Source organism: Oryctolagus cuniculus, chromosome X (genome assembly GCF_964237555.1).
Source record: "Oryctolagus cuniculus chromosome X, mOryCun1.1, whole genome shotgun sequence".
Classification (NCBI taxonomy): Eukaryota; Metazoa; Chordata; class Mammalia; order Lagomorpha; family Leporidae; genus Oryctolagus; species Oryctolagus cuniculus.
Genome location: NC_091453.1, coordinates 105,775,626 through 105,796,162, shown reverse-complemented (window position 1 = coordinate 105,796,162; position 20,537 = coordinate 105,775,626). Strand labels below are relative to the sequence as shown.

The window sequence follows — 20,537 nt, the reverse complement described above, 5'->3', positions numbered from 1 at the left end:
AATTAAAAAAAAAAACACTGATCAGGAGGATTACAGGCGTTTCCTCTCCAACTTGATTCTGTGATGGGGGCTTAGTTCCTTCTGTTAGTAAAAGGAAGGGTAATTTTGACATTCCACATAGAGCAGCTCAGCCCAACACAGAAGGAATTTCTCTGGGACAAGTTCATGGCTTCACTTTATTCTAAATGTTGGCATCTGTATGGAGTTCATGTATTTATTAAAGATGTCTATAGATATGGTTTGCCTTACTCTACTAAATATTTCACAAATTAGGGAGCCCTAGTAATTGAGACCCAGCCCCTCCCCCACTGATGTTTATCCAGGGAAACTGTTGCTATGGTGAGATTGTTACATACTGGGCAGCCAGCCTTGAATTTACCTCCACAGGCCTTGAGCCACGAGAAAGTAGACAAGATTCATAGGTTAATGACAGGGTGTTCTGGTGGATTGGCAAGAGCCTGTCTGCTCCATCTGGGCGACAACCAGAGCACTTTGGAATCCCATCAGAGGTAACTGTTGTCTCTTGAAGAGGTCCAACTGATCTTTCTTCATTTTGGTGAAGTCTAGAAGACCAGGTAAAAGACATGTTTAATCCACATTTGTTAGATGTCCCTGCTGTAGTTTTTGACAATGGTTCAGGCCTCTGTAAAGTGGGATTATCTGGAGATATTGGACCCCGTCATGTTGTCAGCTCAGTCGTAGGACATCCTAAATTTAACTTACCTTCTGCAAGAAGCAATCGAATCAAGTACTTTGTGGGTGATGAAGCTCTAGACAAATATGGTTCCCTATATTTACACTGCCCCATAGAACGTGGGCAGGTTACAGGGTGGGATGATATGGAGAAACTTTGGAACCATCTTTTTGAAGTAGAGCTGAGAGTAAAACCAAATGAGCAGCCTGTAATCATGACTGAGCCCTCCTTGAACCCAAGAGAAACTCGAGAACGAATTGCAGAAACCATGTTTGAGAAATTCGATGTCCCAGCCTTTTACCTGGCCAACCATGCAGCAATAGCTCTCTATGCCTATGCCTGTGTCACCGGCCTTGTGATAGACAGTGGTGAAGGACTTACTTGCACTGTTCCCATCTTTGAGGGTTATGCTCTGCCTCATGCAGTCACCAAGCTCTGTGTGGCAGGAAGAGACATCACCAACCATCTCACCCGACTCCTCCTTGCAAGCAAGTGCATCTTCCCTTGTATATTCAACAAAGCCGTGGTGGATGAGATCAAGGAGAGTATGTGTTACATCACCTTGGGATCAAATAAAGAGCTATGCAAGACGGTGGAGGAATACACACCTCCGAGAGAATACATACTTCCAGATGGTCATGTCATCTCCATTGAGGACAGTATGACCAAGGTGCCAGAGGTTCTTTTTTCACCGGATCAGCTGGGCATCAACAGCCCGGGACTCTCAGAAATGGTTTCCATCAGCATCATGAAGTGTGACACCGACATCCAGAAGAACCTGTTTGCAGATATTGTGCTGTGTGGTGGCACCACTCTCTTCCAGGGACTGGAGGAAAGACTTATGAAGGAACTGGAACCACTAGCTTTTGAAGGGAACCCCATCAAGATCACAGCTTCTCCTGATAGATGTTTCTCTGCATGGATCGGTGCATCTGTTATGACGTCTCTGAGCACATTCAAGCAGATGTGGGTCACTGCTGCAGAATTCAAGGAGTTTGGGCGATCTGTGGTTCAGAGAAAATGCTTTTAATGAGCACTGAACCCATGGAACAGGTTGAAATACCAGATTACAGAAGTACTTGTGTGTGTGGGGGCGGGGATACATCACACCTACGAATTCAGCAAAATGTTCAATTAAACTGTCTTGCCATTTCAGATTTTGATTTGTTTTTTGTAGTACCAGAGTAATTTCTAACTTATGTCATACATATTTAAGTGGTTTAAGGCAATGTTTCTTTTCATGTGCACCTCCTCAGAAAGCCTTCTATTCTGCTTTGAGGGTGTGGTCACTCTTCAGTATTTGCAGTAAAAGGTTCGTGAGCCTCAAAGCTAAAAGCATGATTCAGTAATGTCCATGGAATCTTTATTATAAATTTATGTTAGATGTTTTTAATAGACCTCATGTCCAAGAGATAGAACCACCAGTGAAAGTATAGAAAGGGGAAGAGAATTAAGAGGCAGAAATACTATCTTATTCATAGTCTTACAAACCATCTCACTGGGTTGACTTTTAGTTAGTCCAATAGAATTCTGACTCTGCTGTTATGAGATCAGATAGCTAAAAAGATGGTGGGGGTGGTTTTGCATAAAAATCATCATTTGTTTAAGGTTCTCTAAACTCAGATTCTGATTCCAGTTGCAGCATTAAGAATCAATGCTTCAATAATTGTTGAGTGATTATGGTAGTTTTTTCAGTATTTTTTTTGTTTTATTTTATTTTCAGTGATGATTGTGGCGTCACTTTGTTAGGGGTAAAATACTGAAAACAGTTAATGGTAATTAGGGGCCGGCGCTGTGGTGCAGCAGGTTAAAGCCCTGGCCTGAAGTGCCGGCATCCCATATGGGTGCTGGTTCTAGTCCTGGCTGCTCTTCTTCTGATCCAGCTCTCTGCTATGACCTGGGAAAGCAGTAGAAGATGGCCCAAGTCCTTGGACCCCTGCACCCACGTGGGAGACTGGGAAGAAACTCCTGACTTCTGGCTTCAGATTGGTGCAGCTCTAGCCATTGCAGCCATCTGGGGAGTGAACCAGCGGAGGGAAGACCTCTCTCTCTGTCTCTGCCTCTCTCTGTAACTCTCTCTTCCAAATAAATAAAAATAAATCTTTAAAACAACAGTTAATGATAATTAATACTTGAATAAATTATGCATCAGGAAATATTTTTTATTATTTAATGTTATTATCCTGAACTATTGACAGAAAAGTGGAAAATGCAGGAAAATTTTTGCAACACATATTTCAGTAAAGAAATAATATACTTTCTCATGTAATTATATATCTATGCTCACTTTTATGTACATGTGCAAATGAATATATAATTATATATAATTATAAGCATTTGTGGGAGGAGTACAGAAGAATAAACAACACAGTTTTTATTCAAGTTGTTGAACAAAATGAACATATCTACCCAACATCATGTTCAGGAATGTCACATTGTTAGCTTAAATACAATCATAAAAATTATCAATCCCTATAAATCAAGTCTTTTTATTTTTACATTTATTTGAGAGAGTTGATTGAGCAACACATCTCTGTGTGCAGATAACTTATGAAAACCACAGTGTAACAAGAAGATGGTGAAATGATACCTTCAGAGGATAGCATTGTGGCACAGTGGGTTAAGCCACAACCAGGCTGCTCTGCTTTCAGTCCAGCTCTCCACAAATGCACCTGGGAAAGCTGCTGCAGGTAGCTCAAGTCCTTGGGTCCCTGCCACCCAGCTGGGAGACCCAGATGGAGTTCCTGGCTCCTGGCTTCAGCCCGGCCCAGTCCTGGCTGTCTTACTCATTTGGGGAATGAAACAGCATATGAAATATTGATCTCTCTCCCTCTCTCTTTCTCAACCCCTCCCTTCCTTTCTTTCTCTATCATTCTGCCTTTAAATAAATAAATATGCCTTAAAAACAAAACAAAATGAAATATTAAAAAAATGATACCTTCAGAGGGATCTAGGAAAACATTACCATCAAAGCATTCCAAGAAGGATGTTATAGGCATAGAAGGTTAAGCAGCTGTTTGCAGCAGTGGCATCCCTTGTGGTTTCCTTTTCGTTCCTGGCTGTTCCACTTCTGATCCAGCTCCCTGCTGAGGCACCTGGGAGGGCAGTGGGGGATTGCTTGGGCCCCCGTGCTCACGTGGGAGACCCAGAGTAGGCTCCTGGCTCCTAGCTTCGGCCTGGCCCAGCCCCTGCCATTGTGGCCATTTGGGGAGTGAGCCAGCAGACAGAAGAGCTCTCTCTCTCTCTCTCTCTCTCTCTCGATCTCTCTCTCTCTCTCCTTCTATTTCTGTGTCTCTGCCTTTCAAATAAATAGATAAATCATAAAAAAGAAAGGTGTTACATAAACAACTGCTATTTCTGATAACTGAATGTCGTTTTCTTACAATAGACCATCACTAGAGAAAATTTTATGCTATTAAGGCATGTTTAAATAACCTCAGAATAAATATATATGATGTAAAAGGAAATAATTAATATTAGAATATGTTCTAAATGAGGATCAAGGTTAAATATTGACTGAAAAATAAAGTAGACAAAGAGAAATAAGAATTATGTAATACTAAAGAATATAAATCATGGATTCTGGTTGGAATTTAAAATCTTTGAATAGTTTTGCACTAGTCAGAGAAATCTTAAATTTAGAACCTTAATGTTGAAATTGAATAAATTGTGATCTACAAACCTTTTAAAAATGTTTGTGTAATCTCTCCATTTAGAAATATTAATAGACTTGACATAATAAACTAATATGTCAAAGGAGTAATGGAAACTGAAATTAAAAGTGAATGATGCAATACTAGATATTAAAAGATGAGCTACAGCTAATGTTGGAATTAGTGAGCTGATGTTGGAATATAGTCTTAAATACTCATATAAGTAAAAAAGGCTAAAACAACTGAGTTAAGTATTCAATTGTTGCAATTAGGAAAAGGAAACAGAATAAATCCATAAAAATCAGTAGGAAGTTAAACTTAAATATCAGAAACTAATGAGATGTGATGCTGGCATTGTTGTGCAAGCAGACTAAGCCACCACCAGAGATGTCAACATACTGAATGAGCACCTGTTTGAGTCCAGCTATTCCACTCCCTATCCAGCTCCCTGCTAAAGCACCAGAAGATGGCCTGAGCGCTTGTGCTTCTGCCAGTCATGCAGGAGCTTCAGATGGAGTTCTAGGCTCCTGGCTTTGGCCTAGCCGAGCCCCAGCTGTTGTGGAAATTTGAGGAGTGAACCAACAAAGCAGGATCTCTCTCTCTCTCTCTCTCTGAAACTCTTTCTTTAAAATAAATAAATAAAGCTTAAAAAAAACCTAATGAAATGTAAAAGAAGAATGAATAAGGAGGATAAATAAAGACAAAAATTTGTTTTAAAAGACAAAATAAATATATAAATATATATAAAACAATTCAATCACTGACCAAAATTTATGATGAACAAAAACATAAATTTATGAAGACTAAAAGATAGTAGATGCAGAAGGAGAAGAAATTAAGCAATAGCTATATTACAAATAAATTTACACTCAATCCTAGCAGTATACATTTAACTCAAGTTTATGTTATAGATAGCTATACCTACTATAAAAATACAAAATTGTTTGAAGGCTTAACATGAATTAATTAATAGGAGTAGATGTTTTTATCAGTCTTTCAAAAATTCTATTTTATCATCACAACCATGCAGCCTTAGCAAGTTTCAGCAATATTAGCAATATTCAGACATCCTGAAGTCAAAACTGGCCTACAAAGCGATCTTATGTGTATCCCAAACAGGCCTGCCTTAGTATTCCACAATACTAAGTATTTTGACAGGTAGTAGTCTGGGAAGTGTAACCTTGGCACAAATATGATTATCCGTTCATGATGTAGCAGCTGAGTTCCTTGGTCACTTATGCCACCTGTAGTTTGAAATATGTTAAGCACCTTCTTTTCATCTCCACACCAACCAAGGTAATCAGTCAAATGGAATAGTACATCTGGTATGGAAAAATGAAAATGATTAGTGCTACATATAAAGGCTAAAAGGATACTGGGATAATAGTACACATTTAATTCAGTACTGCAACCCCTAAAGAAGCTGGACTGCTTCTATATGACAGTGGACTACTGTAAGCTCAAATTCCCCAAATGCACCTGCTATCCTAGATGTGATATTTTGCTATAGCAAATTAACATTGTCTCAAGCAATGGTTTGTAGTAACCAATCTGTTAAATGTGTTTTGTTTCATTTTATTCTTACCAAATAGGTACCTTAGAAGTTCTAATTCACTGGGATGGAAGAGGGTATAAATTTAAGTGAATTTATTCACCTTCTGTGATTAGTATAAAAGAAAGAGTCCTCTATATATCCTAGATAATAGAGCATTGGTTCAGTATATTAATGTCATTACTAATTGGACTATATGAAGAAGAGTTGGTATATATGTTGGAGGCCTGGGTATAGTAAATGATTTCAAAAGTATGACAGATAAACCCTAAAATAAATCAGAGTCTTATGTCATCTCTGGAATTATGGTAGACCCAGATATCTGTAACACGCTGGACACCCTCTCCAAATTAAAGGACACATTATAAACTCTTGTAACTCTCACCACTAAGAAAGATGCATAACAGGAAATAGGCCTTTTAAGGATCTAACAACTGTACATTTCAAACGTGGAGATGCATTTCCAGCCATTGTATTGCATAACACAGAAAGGTGATCAGCTTTCAAGTAGGTCTCTGCAGTACAACAATGCAATCTGAAGCACAGTAGTATACAGTATAAGCCATTTGAATGTGCTACATTTCCTCACAGGGACAAAGTGCCTCATCACGAGATTTCAAGTGGTTAGAGAGTATTTGGTTGCAATACAATATTAGTCTTTATTATATATTTTATACATTTTCCATGTATATGTCATTCTTTTATAAATTTAAAAATACAAACACAAACAGGGAAAATTTTTCAACAAGGTAATAATCTCCAGAGTAATTTTTACCTCAGTAAGAAAAATACAAATCACTGAACACAAGATAAGACAAAAGACAAAAGTAAGTACTTTACAGGTGAGAAAAATATTAATTTAAAATATCAAACTTTATTAATGTTCAAGGAAACTGTCATTAAATCAAGGATTAGATACAATTTCACATACACCAAATTGGCAAAATATTTAAATATGAGTCATGCAAGACTAAGTGCTACCAAATGTATGTTACAAAGGATTGTTCTCTTATGTTGCTAACAAGAGTTATTCATTCATTCAGTTTTGAAGAGAATTGAACATTACCTAAGCTAAAAATTTAATATTCTATGATGAAATGATCCCTCACATGGATATTTTCACTAGAGAATATCGTACCTCTTTGTACCCCAAAACAAATGCAAGAACTTTCATCTTAGCAATGTATTAATAGCCAAAATGGAAAAAAAATCATATTTTTATTAATATATATGTAAATATATGATATAAATACCAGATAGCTGTGAAATAAATCAAGCTACTTGCATCCATATGAATATCTTCAATACAAAGTCATAAACAAATATCTAGTCACAGGACAACAAATACACTGTAATTCCATTTGTAAATTTTTTAGAATAGGGCAAACTCAACAAAGTATTTTATTTATTTATTTATTTTTTATTTTTTGACAGGCAGAGTGGACAGTGAGAGAGAGAGAGAAAGGTCTTCCTTTGCCGTTGGTTCACCCTCCAATGGCCGCTGCAGCCGGCTCATCGCGCTGATCCGAAGGCAGGAGCCAGGTGCTTCTCCTGGTCTCCCATGGGGTGCAGGGCCCGAGTACTGGGGCCATCCTCCACTGCACTCCCTGGCCACAGCAGAGAGCTGGCCTGGAAGAGGGGCAAGCAGGACAGAATCCGGCGCCCCAACCAGGACTAGAACCCGTTGTGCCGGCGCCACAAGGCGGAGAATTAGCCTAGTGAGCCGCGGCGCCGGCCCAATAAAGTATTGTTTAATGTTAGATACATATGGGATAAAATTAGTAAGGAAAAGCTGAGAATATTGACATAATTTTATAGCTAGTGATTGTATGTAGGTTAGTGGAGTCAAGTGATATTTGAAAGTTGGATCTTAATAGTATCTGGATTTGGGTTCCTAAAAGCAGAATCCACACTAAGTACTCTTTCTCAAGTAATTTATTGGTAGGAGAAGGGGAGATAGGAAAGTAGGATAGTAGAGAGGAAAAATACTAAAAAGGAGCTCAGGTCTCAATTGGAAACTAAATTAAGTATAATGTGAAAAGGAAACTCTGAAGCAGAAATTTTGCCACATACAAGTATTTGACCCCACCTTGACACAAACGGCCATGTGCTTCCATGCCTATCAGTCATTGGCCAAATTCAACTTCTTATGGCGGTGTGAGGTACAGCCTCATGGACTGAAAAGCTCTTTAGATTGGGAAAAAAGGGAGCAAGTGTTAACTTTTTTCAACCAGTCTGCACAGAAGATGAAGAAAGGGTACACCACTCAATAAACAGATACTGGTGGGTGCCAATGGCATTCACTGATGTCCACCTTTGTACCACCCAGAATCACTTATTTAATTATTTCATCCAGAGATGTGTCATAATTTCTGAGAAAATTTCCAAAAAGAGAGTTATTGGGACAAACTGTACCACTCACTCAGAACCTCAAGGCTTTTGTCCAAGGGCCATAATTGATGCTTATGAACTTGCTCCTCCACCACTCATTTGGGATTGCCTTTCTCTTTTTTCTAGCATTTCTGCTGATCTGGGTTAATTGCTTGGTGATTTGACTGATAGATACTTTCAGTATTTATCACATCATGGTTGCTGTTTCTTGCCCATTTATAGAAACTTTACGTGGGAGTAGCGAAAGATAGATTACCCAGGTGTTGCAAAATGATTTTCTGCACCATTTTTATAGCAGCAATCTTACCTACTCATAATGATCAAGGATATTGACCTTTTCAAATATAGTACTCTTTCCTAGGTTTGCTGATTGCCTAGTACTGGATCTCAAAATAATCTGGTGGCAGCCATAGATTTAAATTTGATGGAATTCTTACTGTGTACTCTGGTATAGATGTCTTCATTATGTTCACCAAAATCTCTTATAAACCAGAATATAGGGATTAAACAAAGCACGAATTTCCCAAGTGAGTCATGGGAACATTTACTAGTAGGACCATTCCTACTGTTCCCTGGTCCTTGGATCAAAATGGTCTAACTATTGGGAATACAGCATCATATAATGGCTATTTGGGTTAAGATATATTTTGTGTCACAAATGATAATACCCTATCCTAACCAGGTGTTATCTTCAAACTGATAATTCATCTGTACCATTTAAATTTTTTTCTGATGCACCATTGAAATGGTAGCTTCTATATAGTGTGGTATCTGATATAATTAAAGGACCTCAAGGTTATGTGCTCATTATCATGCTTCTTTTACTGTAAAATGAGCTTCTCATTCCATGGAGATTTATATTATATTATATTATATTATATTATATTATTATATATTAGCTGAGCCACTCTTGGCAAGAAAAGCAAAAATATTTCCAGAGTACATGTTAATCTCAATAAAGGTAAATTGCTACATTTTCTAGAACAGAACCCTATTCTCCTATAATCAATTGATTATCAAGTATGTGATTGGTCTCCTTAAAAGGTAATACAATACTGGTAGCTCAACACTGGTTTCTGTAATTGTCAGACTCTGACTCTGAGTTCCTGGGAAAGACTACTTAGAGGAAGGTGCTTGAGAAAGTCTTAAGCCAAAATCCAGGACTCCTAATCAAGCTATACTTTGATGTTGTGTTTTGTAAGCTTAAGTTATTGACATTTTTCCATATGCAAGCCTCCAAAATATGAGTGTCTTCATCAATATAGATTTCAGGCAGTAGGCTAAGAATAGATTCTTGGTATAGAGGTGCTCAGTTTCATCTGTACTTAAAAAATTCCCTAATAAAAAAACACTAAGAGGCCATCCTCATGTAATATTAATATATTATATATATATGTAAATATATATATTCAAGAGCAGAAGTTCACAAACTATCAACACAATATGGCTGCCTGTTTTGGAAATGAAGTTTTATTGGAATATATCCATGCCCATTTTGTGTTGTCTATTGCTGCTTTTGCACTGAAACAGCAGGATCGAGCAGTTGTGAGACTGTAAGCTACACAGACCTAAAATATTTACTACGTGACCTTCAAGCAAGATTTTACTGACCATGATCTAGAGCTACACACTTGGTTGGCACTCAGGGTACTTTTAAGATATTACCATAAACTAATTTTATTGAATGCTTTGTCATAGTCTAACAAGTGTCACCAAATTTCCAGCTTGTGGTGTCTGTGCCCTCTCTATTCCAAAATACTACTAAATGTTTATATTTGGGGGCTTGTTTAAGAAGCTCTCATTTCTACATACCATACTAGTTATGTTTCAAGTTTGGGTGTTCTAACTTAAAGATTTTTAAAGGATGAAATAAATATATCAAAATTTATATTACTTAAAATTATTGTTGTTATTTAGGTTTATTACATAGATCAATCATGTACAGAACCCAGTCTGCTTTTATCTGGTTCTTCCAAAAATATAAAATTCAACTTGTATCTCATAGCACACAACAACTCATCAGCCCTCTATCATCATATTCAAGATAGTGGTAAATGAGAAAAGGGGAACTTGACAAAATGTGGCATGTTTTTTTGAAAGGTGTGTGGAATTTCACAACCCTCTTGTTCATATCCCATTTTTCAGGTTGGGTTACATAATCATATTAACCTTCAAAATCATGTGCCAGGTAATATTAGACTATTTTAAAGTAAGGAAGGGGAGGCAGTTGGCTATATATTTCACAAATGAAGTGGTTGCCAATACGAATGTTAGCCAAAAAATATTGTGGTAAGAATCTTTGACTAGGAGCTGGCACTGTGGTGAAGCAGGTTAAAGCCCTTCCCTGCAGCGCCAGCATCCCACATGGGTGCGATTTGATTCCGCTGCTCCACTTCTTTTTTTTTTTTAACTTTTATTTAATGAATATAGATTTCCAAAGTACAGCTTATGGATTACATTGGCTTCCCCCCGCCCATGACTTCCCTCCCACCCGCAACCCTCCCCTTTCCCACTCTCTCTCCCCTTCCATTCATATCAAGATTCATTTTCAATTTTCTATATATACAGAAGATCAGTTTAGTATACATTAAGTAAAGATTTCAACAGTTTGCACCCACATAGAAATACCATATGTTCTCCCTGATTGGTGACAACTGACTGAACACCAAAAAGGAAACCTGTTGAAGTGAAATCGACACTAAGAGAAACGGTGACTTGATCAGCATAGCCCTGACTGTTAATGAACAACTTAATCCATTATCCCTCTTAGTAGTTTTTTTGCCTGTTCTACTTAATATGACTGGTTTAATTCTGTAATTAATACACAGTTATTCTTAAGTGTTGAAATTTAACTGAAATATGATCCCTGTTAAATATAAGAGTGGGAATAAGAGAGGGAAGAGATGTATAATTTGGGACATGCTCAAGCTGACTTGCCCCAAATGGTAGAATTAGAAACATACCAGGGGACTCCAATTCAATCCCATCAAGGTGGCATGTACCAATGCCATCTCAGTAGTCCAAGTGATCAATTTCAGTTCACAATTGATCATAATGAAAGGACTAAGAGTCAAAGGGATCACATAAACAAGTCTAGTACCTGCTAATACTAACCGATAGAATAAATAAAGGGGAGAGTGATCCAACATGGGAAGCGAGATACTCAGCAGACTCATAGAATGGCGGATGTCCTAAACAGCACTCTGGCCTCAGAATCAGCCATAAAGGCATTCCGATCTGGCTGAAAAGCCCATGAGAGTATTTCAGGCATGGAAAGCCAAGACACTCTGGCAAAAACAAACAAACAAACAAACAAAAAAACAAAAAAAAAACAAACCCTAAATGAAAGATCTCTGTGAGTGAGATCCCAGTGGAAAGAACAGGTCTTCAAAGAAGGAGGTACCTTTCTCTGAAGGGAGGAGAGAACTTCCACTTTGACTATGACCTTGTCTAAACAAGATAAGAGTCAGAGAACTCAAGGGGCTCCCATAGCCTTGGAAACTCATGACTGGTGCATAGGGAGATTACTGATGCCATAAACAGGACTGTCAATTTGTAAAGTCAACAACAGGAGTCACTGTGCACTTACTCCTCATGTAGGATCTCTGTCCTTAATGTGCTGTACATTAGACTTAATGCTATAACGAGTACTCAAACAGTATATTTCACTTTGTGTTTCTATGGGGGTGCCAACTTTTGAAATCTTTACTTAATGTATACTAAATTGATCTTCTGTAAAAAAATAAGTAGAAAATATCAATTCTCAACTTGACTCTCACTGGGATTAAACATGACAATAGGTCTGATCTGATTTCATCATCATTTAAAAAATCATCTATTATTTTTCACTTTATGTTTCTGTGTGGGAGCAAACTGTTGAAATCTTTACTTAATGTATGTTAAACTGATCATCAGTATATAAAGAGAATCGAAAAAGAATCTTGATGTGAATGGAAGGGGAGAGGGAGTGGGAAAGGGGAGGGTTGCGGGTGGGAGGGAAGTTATGGGGGGAAAGGCATTGTAATCCATAAGCTGTACTTTGGAAATTTATATTCATTAAATAAACGTTAAAAAAAAAGATACACAAAGTGAAAAATACTGTTTGAGTACTCGTTATAGCATTAAATCTCAATGTATAGCACATTAAGGACAGAGATCCCACATGAGGAGTAAGTGCACAGTGACTCCTGCTCCACTTCTAATCCAGCTCCCTGATATTCTGCCTGAGAAAGCAGTAGTAGATGATTCAAGTCCTTGGGCCTCTGCACCCACGTGCAAGTCTGGAAGAAGCTCCTGGCTCCTGACTTTGGCCTGGCCCAGCCCCAGTCCTTGTGACCATTCGGGAGAGTGAACCAGTGAATGGAATACCTCTCTCCCTCTCTCTCTCTCTGTCACTGTCTCTCTCTCTCCCTCTCCCTCTCTCTGCCTCTCTCTGTAACTCTACCCTTCAAATAAAATAAATATTAAAAAAACTTGGACTAGTTATTTAGCCTAGTTTATTACTATTTAATCATTTTACTCTTTAGGATTAATGTCATACTAGAAATTTCTCCTGTACTATTTTTTACGTTTGTGTAGTTTCTTTTTGCTTTATTTTGCAATTTTTACTTTTTTAGTTTTCAATGTAAATTAGTTTGTATTTTTAAATGAACATAAAATTATAAGTTTAAATTACATAGCATAATTCCTGTCATATAATGAATGTTAAACAAATGTTAGCCACATATGTTTGATTCTATAGAATAAAAATGGCAGAACAAAAAGTGAGTTAAACATGCAAAGTTATAGAAAATCCAAGGAACAAGATAAAATGTGGCATTGCTAAGTGGCTTATTCAAGAATATGCTGTGTAATACACCATGATTCGAGATTGAGAAAGGAAATATTTCATTCCATGGTTAGAGGCTTGGAAAAGTAAAATTTATTGAATTTTCCACTCTTATGTACTTCAGAACTATTTCACCATATGCCTTTATTACTTATAAAATAAAATTGAATTATATGTGATTTAAATACACTGAAATGATAAAGGCACATATAGTAAATCTATTCAGTGAATTTTGAGAAATCTGTACATCCATATAGTCACTAACAGAATCAACATAAGTAATATTTTCATCACTCCTCCTCAAATTTGTCCATGATTGTTGTAGTTATTTTCCTATATCCCTAGTTCTAGGCAAATACTGATGCTTATCTATCACTAAAGAATAGATCTGCCCATTTTATTGATTGATTGATTTGAGAGGCAGAGAGAGACAGCGATAGAGAGACAAAAAAAGCAGCTAGAGAGCTCCAATCCACTGGTTCACTCCCCAAATGCCCACAGTGGCTGAGGCTGGGGCAGGTCAAAGCCACGAGTCATGAAGTCAGTCTGAGCTTTCCATAATAGTCTTCAAATGTCTTGAGCCAACACCTGCTGCTTCCCATGGTCTGCATTAGCACGAAGCTGGAATTGGGACCCAGAGTTGATAATCAAACCAGGTTCTTCAATATAAGATGCAGGTGTCTTAACTGGAGTCTTAGTTACTAAACCAAATGCCCACCCTTGTCTATTTTAGAATTTCCAAAAAGATGAATAATTATTATATTAATTTAGCCATTTTCTGATTAATATTTGCTTAACGCATCTTTTCCATACTTTCATTCGTAACTGTTACCAAACACATGTAGATACATGTGTTTATTCATTCAATCTAGCCATCTCTACTTTTTGTTTGACATTTTATACCAATTGTATTTAATAATTAATATTGTTGTGTTTAAATATACATCTTATTTGTTTCTATTTGTCCAATCTTTTATTTGTATTTCTTTTGTCTTTCTCATTTTAAGTATTTTTCCTGTAGTACAGCACTTTATTTTTATTAACAGACCATTGACTCTTTTGTTTTGCCTTCAATAATTGCACTAGAATTGACTATATATAGTTTCAAATTTCACATTGTACATTTAAGTGAAATTATAATACTTCAATTATAATGAAGAAAATATGATATATATATGTGCTGTGGAATACTACTCAGAGGTAAAAAAAATGAAATCCTGTCTTTTGCATCGAAATGGATGCAACTGGAAACCATTATACTTAGTGAAATAAGCCAGTCCCAAAAAGACAAATACGTATGTTTTCCCTGATCTATGGTAACCTAGAGAGTACAAAAAAATGTATAGGAGCAAAATTGATATTTTGAGATTTGATTATTGTTTATAGCCCTGTCTCTACTGTTGAGGAACAGTGTTTTTTTCTTAATGTTTGTTCAATTCTTTACTTAGTCGAGCGTTAAGCTTATGATTATAAAATAAACTGAAAGTATGTCACTGTAAAATTAAAAGAATGAATATGAAAGGAAGGAGGAGGGAAGGTGGGAAAGTGGGAAGGAGGAAGGTTAGGGTGGGAAGTATAACTATGCTTCTAGATCTGTATAGATGAAATACATGAAATTGTTAACCTTATATACATTGTATTTTTTAAGATTTATTTATTTATTTGAAATTCAGAGTTACACAGAGAGGAGAGGCAGAGAGAGAGCGAGGTCTTCCATCTGACAGTTCGCTCCCCAATTGGTCCAAGCTTATATATATATTTTTAAAAAAAAATTGAAAAAAAGAACCTTACTGAAGCATAATTCTATTTATTTTTCCTGTTTTTTTTCAGTATTTCAATTTATTTTTAACTTTTTATTTCATAATTGTCTCACATTTACAAAGCTAAAATTGAGGAGTTGTACAAGATTCCCCATATACTCCACACCCAAGTTCCCTTATTATTAACAATATTAGCATACTTGTCAGATCTTTAGAGCACACCCAACTTCCCCTATTTTTGAAATACATTCTCCCTCTATCCTTCCCACTGTTATCAGCCTCAAGAAATCAACATTCCACTGGGATTATTCTGCCTGCCCCAAATTTTGAAAAGTACCTCAAAGTAGAAAACGAAGGTGATTTTTTGATAACTTATTTAATTCCCTTTCCCTCATTGATGATAATCTAAAATTGCCTATTTACAGTGTCTGAAATTTTTTTCTATGTTTTCTCTAGTTTCCTGAATTTCATAGTATGCATTTTTGTGGTATAAGTTAGTCTGATATGGTACAACTCTGTATGCCCCTGTATTATTTTAAATAAACATTTATAAAATCATACAACAAAATAACAAATAAAATATTTTGACATAACCCAGGCTAAAGAATATCAAAAATTCTGCATAAAGTATTGAGATTTTATATACATACATGTATCTATATACATGTCCACATATTTCATACATAAATTTGTTGAATTGATAAAAATTCTCATAGATAACAAATTAAATGGGAACAGTAACATGGACAGAAAGAAGTAAGAGTACAACACAGAGATTTCCCTAAAGACATCTGGAAATCTTCATGCATGAGAGAACTTCTAAAATATCATAGAAAATGAAATTAAAAGATAATTTTAGTGGAAAAATTTCAGAAATCCATGCATAGTATTTTTTGTGGTATGTATTTTCCATATTTAATGACTTTTTGATGACTCCTCTTGGGTATTACTTGTTTTGGTGAACTCTCTAATACCAGAGGGTGATGTCCACTACTCACAGATATGGGAAAGAAAACTTGCAACCTTTGTATTGTAAGCCACAGACCCTTAAATGATATACCCACCATGAAAATATTAAAAGAGGAACAAAGCAGTCCTACAGAGCACAAAGAAAGTCATCTGATTCAACCATATATAAATGGAGAGGTAAAAAGGCCTCTTTTGAAACCACAAGCAATTTTTTATGTCTTCTATACTCAGCACATATCATCTTCATTGTCCAAGGAGCTCAAGACAGAAATTTCATGTATTTATGATTTAACATCTGGCAGAAGCAATTACGAATCATCATTCTCTCTGAATAAATTCATGCTCATTTCAAAGCTCAAATATTTCCTCAGATAAAATTCCAAAGTGTCTGGTATTACCTACCTCTTACATACATATACATAAATCATAAAAATGTTTATGCTGGTAAACAAGGCATTATGAAGGAGAGAACCTAAAAAAATCTGTGTGAGATCCACAAAGATTACTAATGTTGGAATTTTTAGATCCAGACTTTTTATGATGAAACTGAGAAAGTCAGATGGAAGACATCATAGAAATATGCATATAATATATCATTACAATTAAAGAGAAGATTAAAGATAACCAACATTTTATAATTGATGACAGAGTAATTAAAGTATAATGTAGGATTTGTTAAACACACTAATCAATTACTGGAGATTGTAAACCTCATGGTGAAAGTTAGAAAATACATGTAAATGAATAATAATGTAGATATAGCATATTAGACCTTATGTATTGTAGCTACAATTGGTCACATTCAAATGTGCAGCCTTCAGAGATTATTGTAAAATGAAAAGCAATGACAAGAATGTTCTGCATGAGAGATGACACACAGCTGTTGTTACAGAAGAATCTCCACTGAAGTTTCACCTTGAACACCATGTGCATAGCAGGAACACAGCATTTGAGCCACCACCACTGCCTACCAGGTTCTGCAGAGCAGGACGCTAGAGTCAGGAACCAGATCTTGTTGTCAAACCCAGCTATGCTAATGTGGGACATCATTATTTTAATCGTTATCCTAAATGCCAGGCTAAATGCCCATTACAATCAATGGAATTTTTTAAAATTCTGTTTTTTTAAATTCATAGGCAAAATTTTGTACAATTACTGAGAATATCACAATGTTTTGATATACATATACCTGGTGAAATAGCTAATCAGACTAAGTAACATATGCATTACCTGAGATAATTTTCATTTTTGTGGTGGAAACACTAATCTACTCTCTCTGCAATATTGCTGGAATTTTTAATTAGCACATATTTATTTTATAAAAGCTTTAGCTACAATACCACTAAACATTAAAATAATAGTTCATTAGAGATAGACAAATTGCTTAAAATTACATTTCAAAAAATAAAGATACCAATGGATATAAAAACTATTTGTTAACTAAAGGTAGTAATTAAAATAATGATTTTAATTATTTTTCCTGTCAGATTCATAAAGATAAATAGTGGTTGATATTTTAATGGCAAAGTTGGAAGAAAATGGATACAAACATCAATTACAATACAAATCATTTTTTCTATGCACCAAAGCTTTAAAAATTTACCTTGCCAAAAAATTGAAATTGTGTGGATGTTTCTAAAAAAAACGATACAAGTTTGCAAATGAAGTGCATGAAGATTTTCTTTCCTAGATTTCATAATTTAAAGTAACTGGTTAATTAAAAGTAAATGTCAATTAATAAGCAATTAGATAATACATTAGAACATCAAAATTACTTCCTGGTGCTACATGTACTTACCAAATAACTGAACTGGAGCCCTGGAAAAGGGACCATGCAGTGCATGATCCATTTTTGAAAATTAAAAGAAAAGAGGTATCTATTTTCATAGATGAATGTCTGATAGAGTATACATGAAGACTTGCATAGTGGCTTACACTGTTATGACATGAATGGTGACTATCCATATATTGCTTTTAGTATCAGATAAATAAGTATCATTTTATTTTATAAGAAACACAACCTTAATGTTTAATTATCACATTTACTTCATGGTAATTTTCCTTGTTAATTAATGGATTAACCCTTTGATTTTGTAAGTTATTTTCACTTCTACAAACAGAAATGGAAATAGTCAAGAACAGAGTGTCATAAACCTATTACTTCTGTAACTGTGTTTTCAGGTATAAATGGCTAAATTGTCGATAGTAATTTCCCTGCTGATTCCACTGGCAATTTCGTTTCTTTTCTTAAAATTCATGATGATTACTTTGTACTCAAATTCATTCAGATTTGTAGCCACCAATATTTAAGGTATCTATTTACTTCAAATATATCTATTAGAAAAACTATGCTTTAATCTGAAAATTTAAAATACTGTAAATATTGAATTTATACAATTTCTTATGGAAAACCTGTGGGTTGTATTGTTTTAAGCTGTTTTACTTTATCATTCTTTGAATCCTTTTTCTGGCTTAAAGAAGAACAGTACCTACTATCATTTCCCTCATTCTATTGAGGTAGAGGAGCTAAATTACTTGCACAAACTTAGACAACCAGAAAGGAGTGGGGACGGTATTCAAAAAGTCTGCATTTAATGTCAAAGAAGTTAAAGAAGTGAAATACTGTAGCTAATCATCTCAGGAAAAAATAGGAAGCAGAGTTGCAAAGTGGTTGAAAGTCATGAGCCAGTATGTGACTTAGTTGAGTGACTCTGGCTCATTGTCACTCATTAAGTTGTAGTCAAGTTGTTGACTTGGACGACAGTGTCTGAAGGCTTAATTTGGGTGTGGAGGGTCCCTTTATAGGTTTACTCATTTTGCTATTAGAAAAAGATTCCAGTCATTCTTTAATATTACAGTCATTCCTCTATTCAAATTAGGCAGGTAGTATTAATAAAAAAAATTATACAAGCAAATTAATTCTGGTAAAATTTCTGAATTCTGAGGAAAAGGAAATAATCATCCAGATTCCAAGCAAAAATTGTGAGCTAATTATGAATAGAATATTATCAGAGAAGTGTACAACTTCTCATCTACTACACTGTCATCTAGATATGGTAGAAGAGTATGAGTATCTATATAATGTTTATTTAACAATCATTTATTGAATGTGTACTCTAAATCACCACTCTAGATGCTAGAGATGTAATAAGGAATATCAATAAAGTCACTATTATTACAAAGATTGGATTTAACAGAAGAGAACAAATGATACAGTACAAATAGATAAATTTAATATAAATTCTTGTATATAGGTTTGCTTTGTACAAAAATATTTGTCAGATTGTAAAAAGGTAGCCAATGGTAGGATTTCATTCTACTCATAATTTAACTACTTAACTGCACTTTTTCACAGCAGAATACTAGTTAATTCTATGGCCTAGTCATATTAAGTATTGCCATCTGAAAATTAGAACACTAAGTGAATATGAATCACGAGACCCCCTATCTCTTACTATCACCTCTGATAAGCCTCCATGGTATGTATATCATTTAGGAAACCTATGAAGCAAAATGTCTTCTAAAAGAGAAAAATACCCTGTAGTTTGTGACAAATGTGGGATTTCCAATGAAACACAACCGTACCTTGAGTGGATTTTATCTTTGAAAATACCACTCATTCACATAGATCTTTCATTCAGGTTCTTACTGCTTTAGTCATAAAATTTAATGGAAATCATCAATCAGCAGACATTAGATGAAAATCTCTGACATAATAAAAAATGGACAAAGTTATAAGAGAATCCCTCAGTGGAAAAAGGGATAGAATAAAAACAGATAAAAACTTCAAAAATAAATAATTAGTATTCTGGTAGAGTTAAGAGAAGATAATGTATTGATAAAAGAATAGTATTATTTAGTCTCTATACAGGATAGTCAAAGAAAAAATGTGATTGCAAGAGGAATCAGTAAAAGATTTATTTCCAGTGTTGTAGCACAGTGGGTTAAGCCACTGCCTGGGAAGCTGGCATCTCACAGGAACACTGATTCCTGTCCCAGCTGCTGCTTTTTCCATCTAGTTCCCTACTAATGTGCCTGGGAAGGCAGTGGATAATGGCCGAAGTTTTTGGGCCCCTGAACCCTTGGTGGGAGATCTGGATGTAGCTCCTGGCTCCTGGCTTCAGGCTATACCAGCTCTGGCTGTTGTGGCCATTCTGTGAACAAACAGCTGCAAGATTTCTCTCTCTCTCTCTCTCTCTCTCTCTCTCTCTGCATGTGTGTGTGTATGTGTGTGTGTGTGTGTCTCCCACCCTGTCTGTAAATCTGACTTTCAAATAAATAAAACTAAAAAAAAAGGACATCAGTCTTTCCTTGCCTTCACAATTGAACTGAGAAATAAACTTTTCAGGAGTCTTGAGCCTATCAACTTCCAGTCTGAAACTGACATTAAGTCTCCTGGTTCTCAGGACTTTGGACCTGAATGGACTGAAACTATACCATTACAACAACAACAAAAAAGAAGCACATGGCCTAGTGCCTCTTTGAATTTTAGAGACAGCATATTCTTCATTTTGGTATGCTACTCCAACTCATTTATCCAGTGACCTGAAAATCTGGTAGTTTTCAGTGGGACCCAGAACAGAAGAAGGCTTGAAACAGACCCAAGCTGGTCAACAATCTGCTCTTCCCTTTGGGCCATCTGATCCATCAGATCCAATCATGTGCAAAGTGGCAGAACACTAGATGTGAA

General features: G+C 35.7%; 1 protein-coding gene across 1 annotated transcript; it reads left to right on the top strand.

Moving 5' to 3' along the window:
- Positions 1 to 265: 265 nt before the first annotated feature.
- On the top strand, positions 266 to 1,838 carry LOC100344688 (actin-related protein T1-like). The gene has a single exon (XM_002720278.4). The coding sequence runs from the start codon at positions 585 to 587 to the stop codon at positions 1,722 to 1,724; it is 1,140 nt and encodes a 379-aa protein (XP_002720324.1). The 5' UTR covers positions 266 to 584; the 3' UTR covers positions 1,725 to 1,838.
- The last annotated feature ends 18,699 nt before the right edge of the window (positions 1,839 to 20,537 follow it).

Excerpts from the sequence above, each read along its gene's own strand:
- LOC100344688 (XM_002720278.4), top strand. The coding sequence starts at position 585 with ATGTTTAATCCACATTTGTTAGATGTCCCTGCTGTAGTTTTTGACAAT.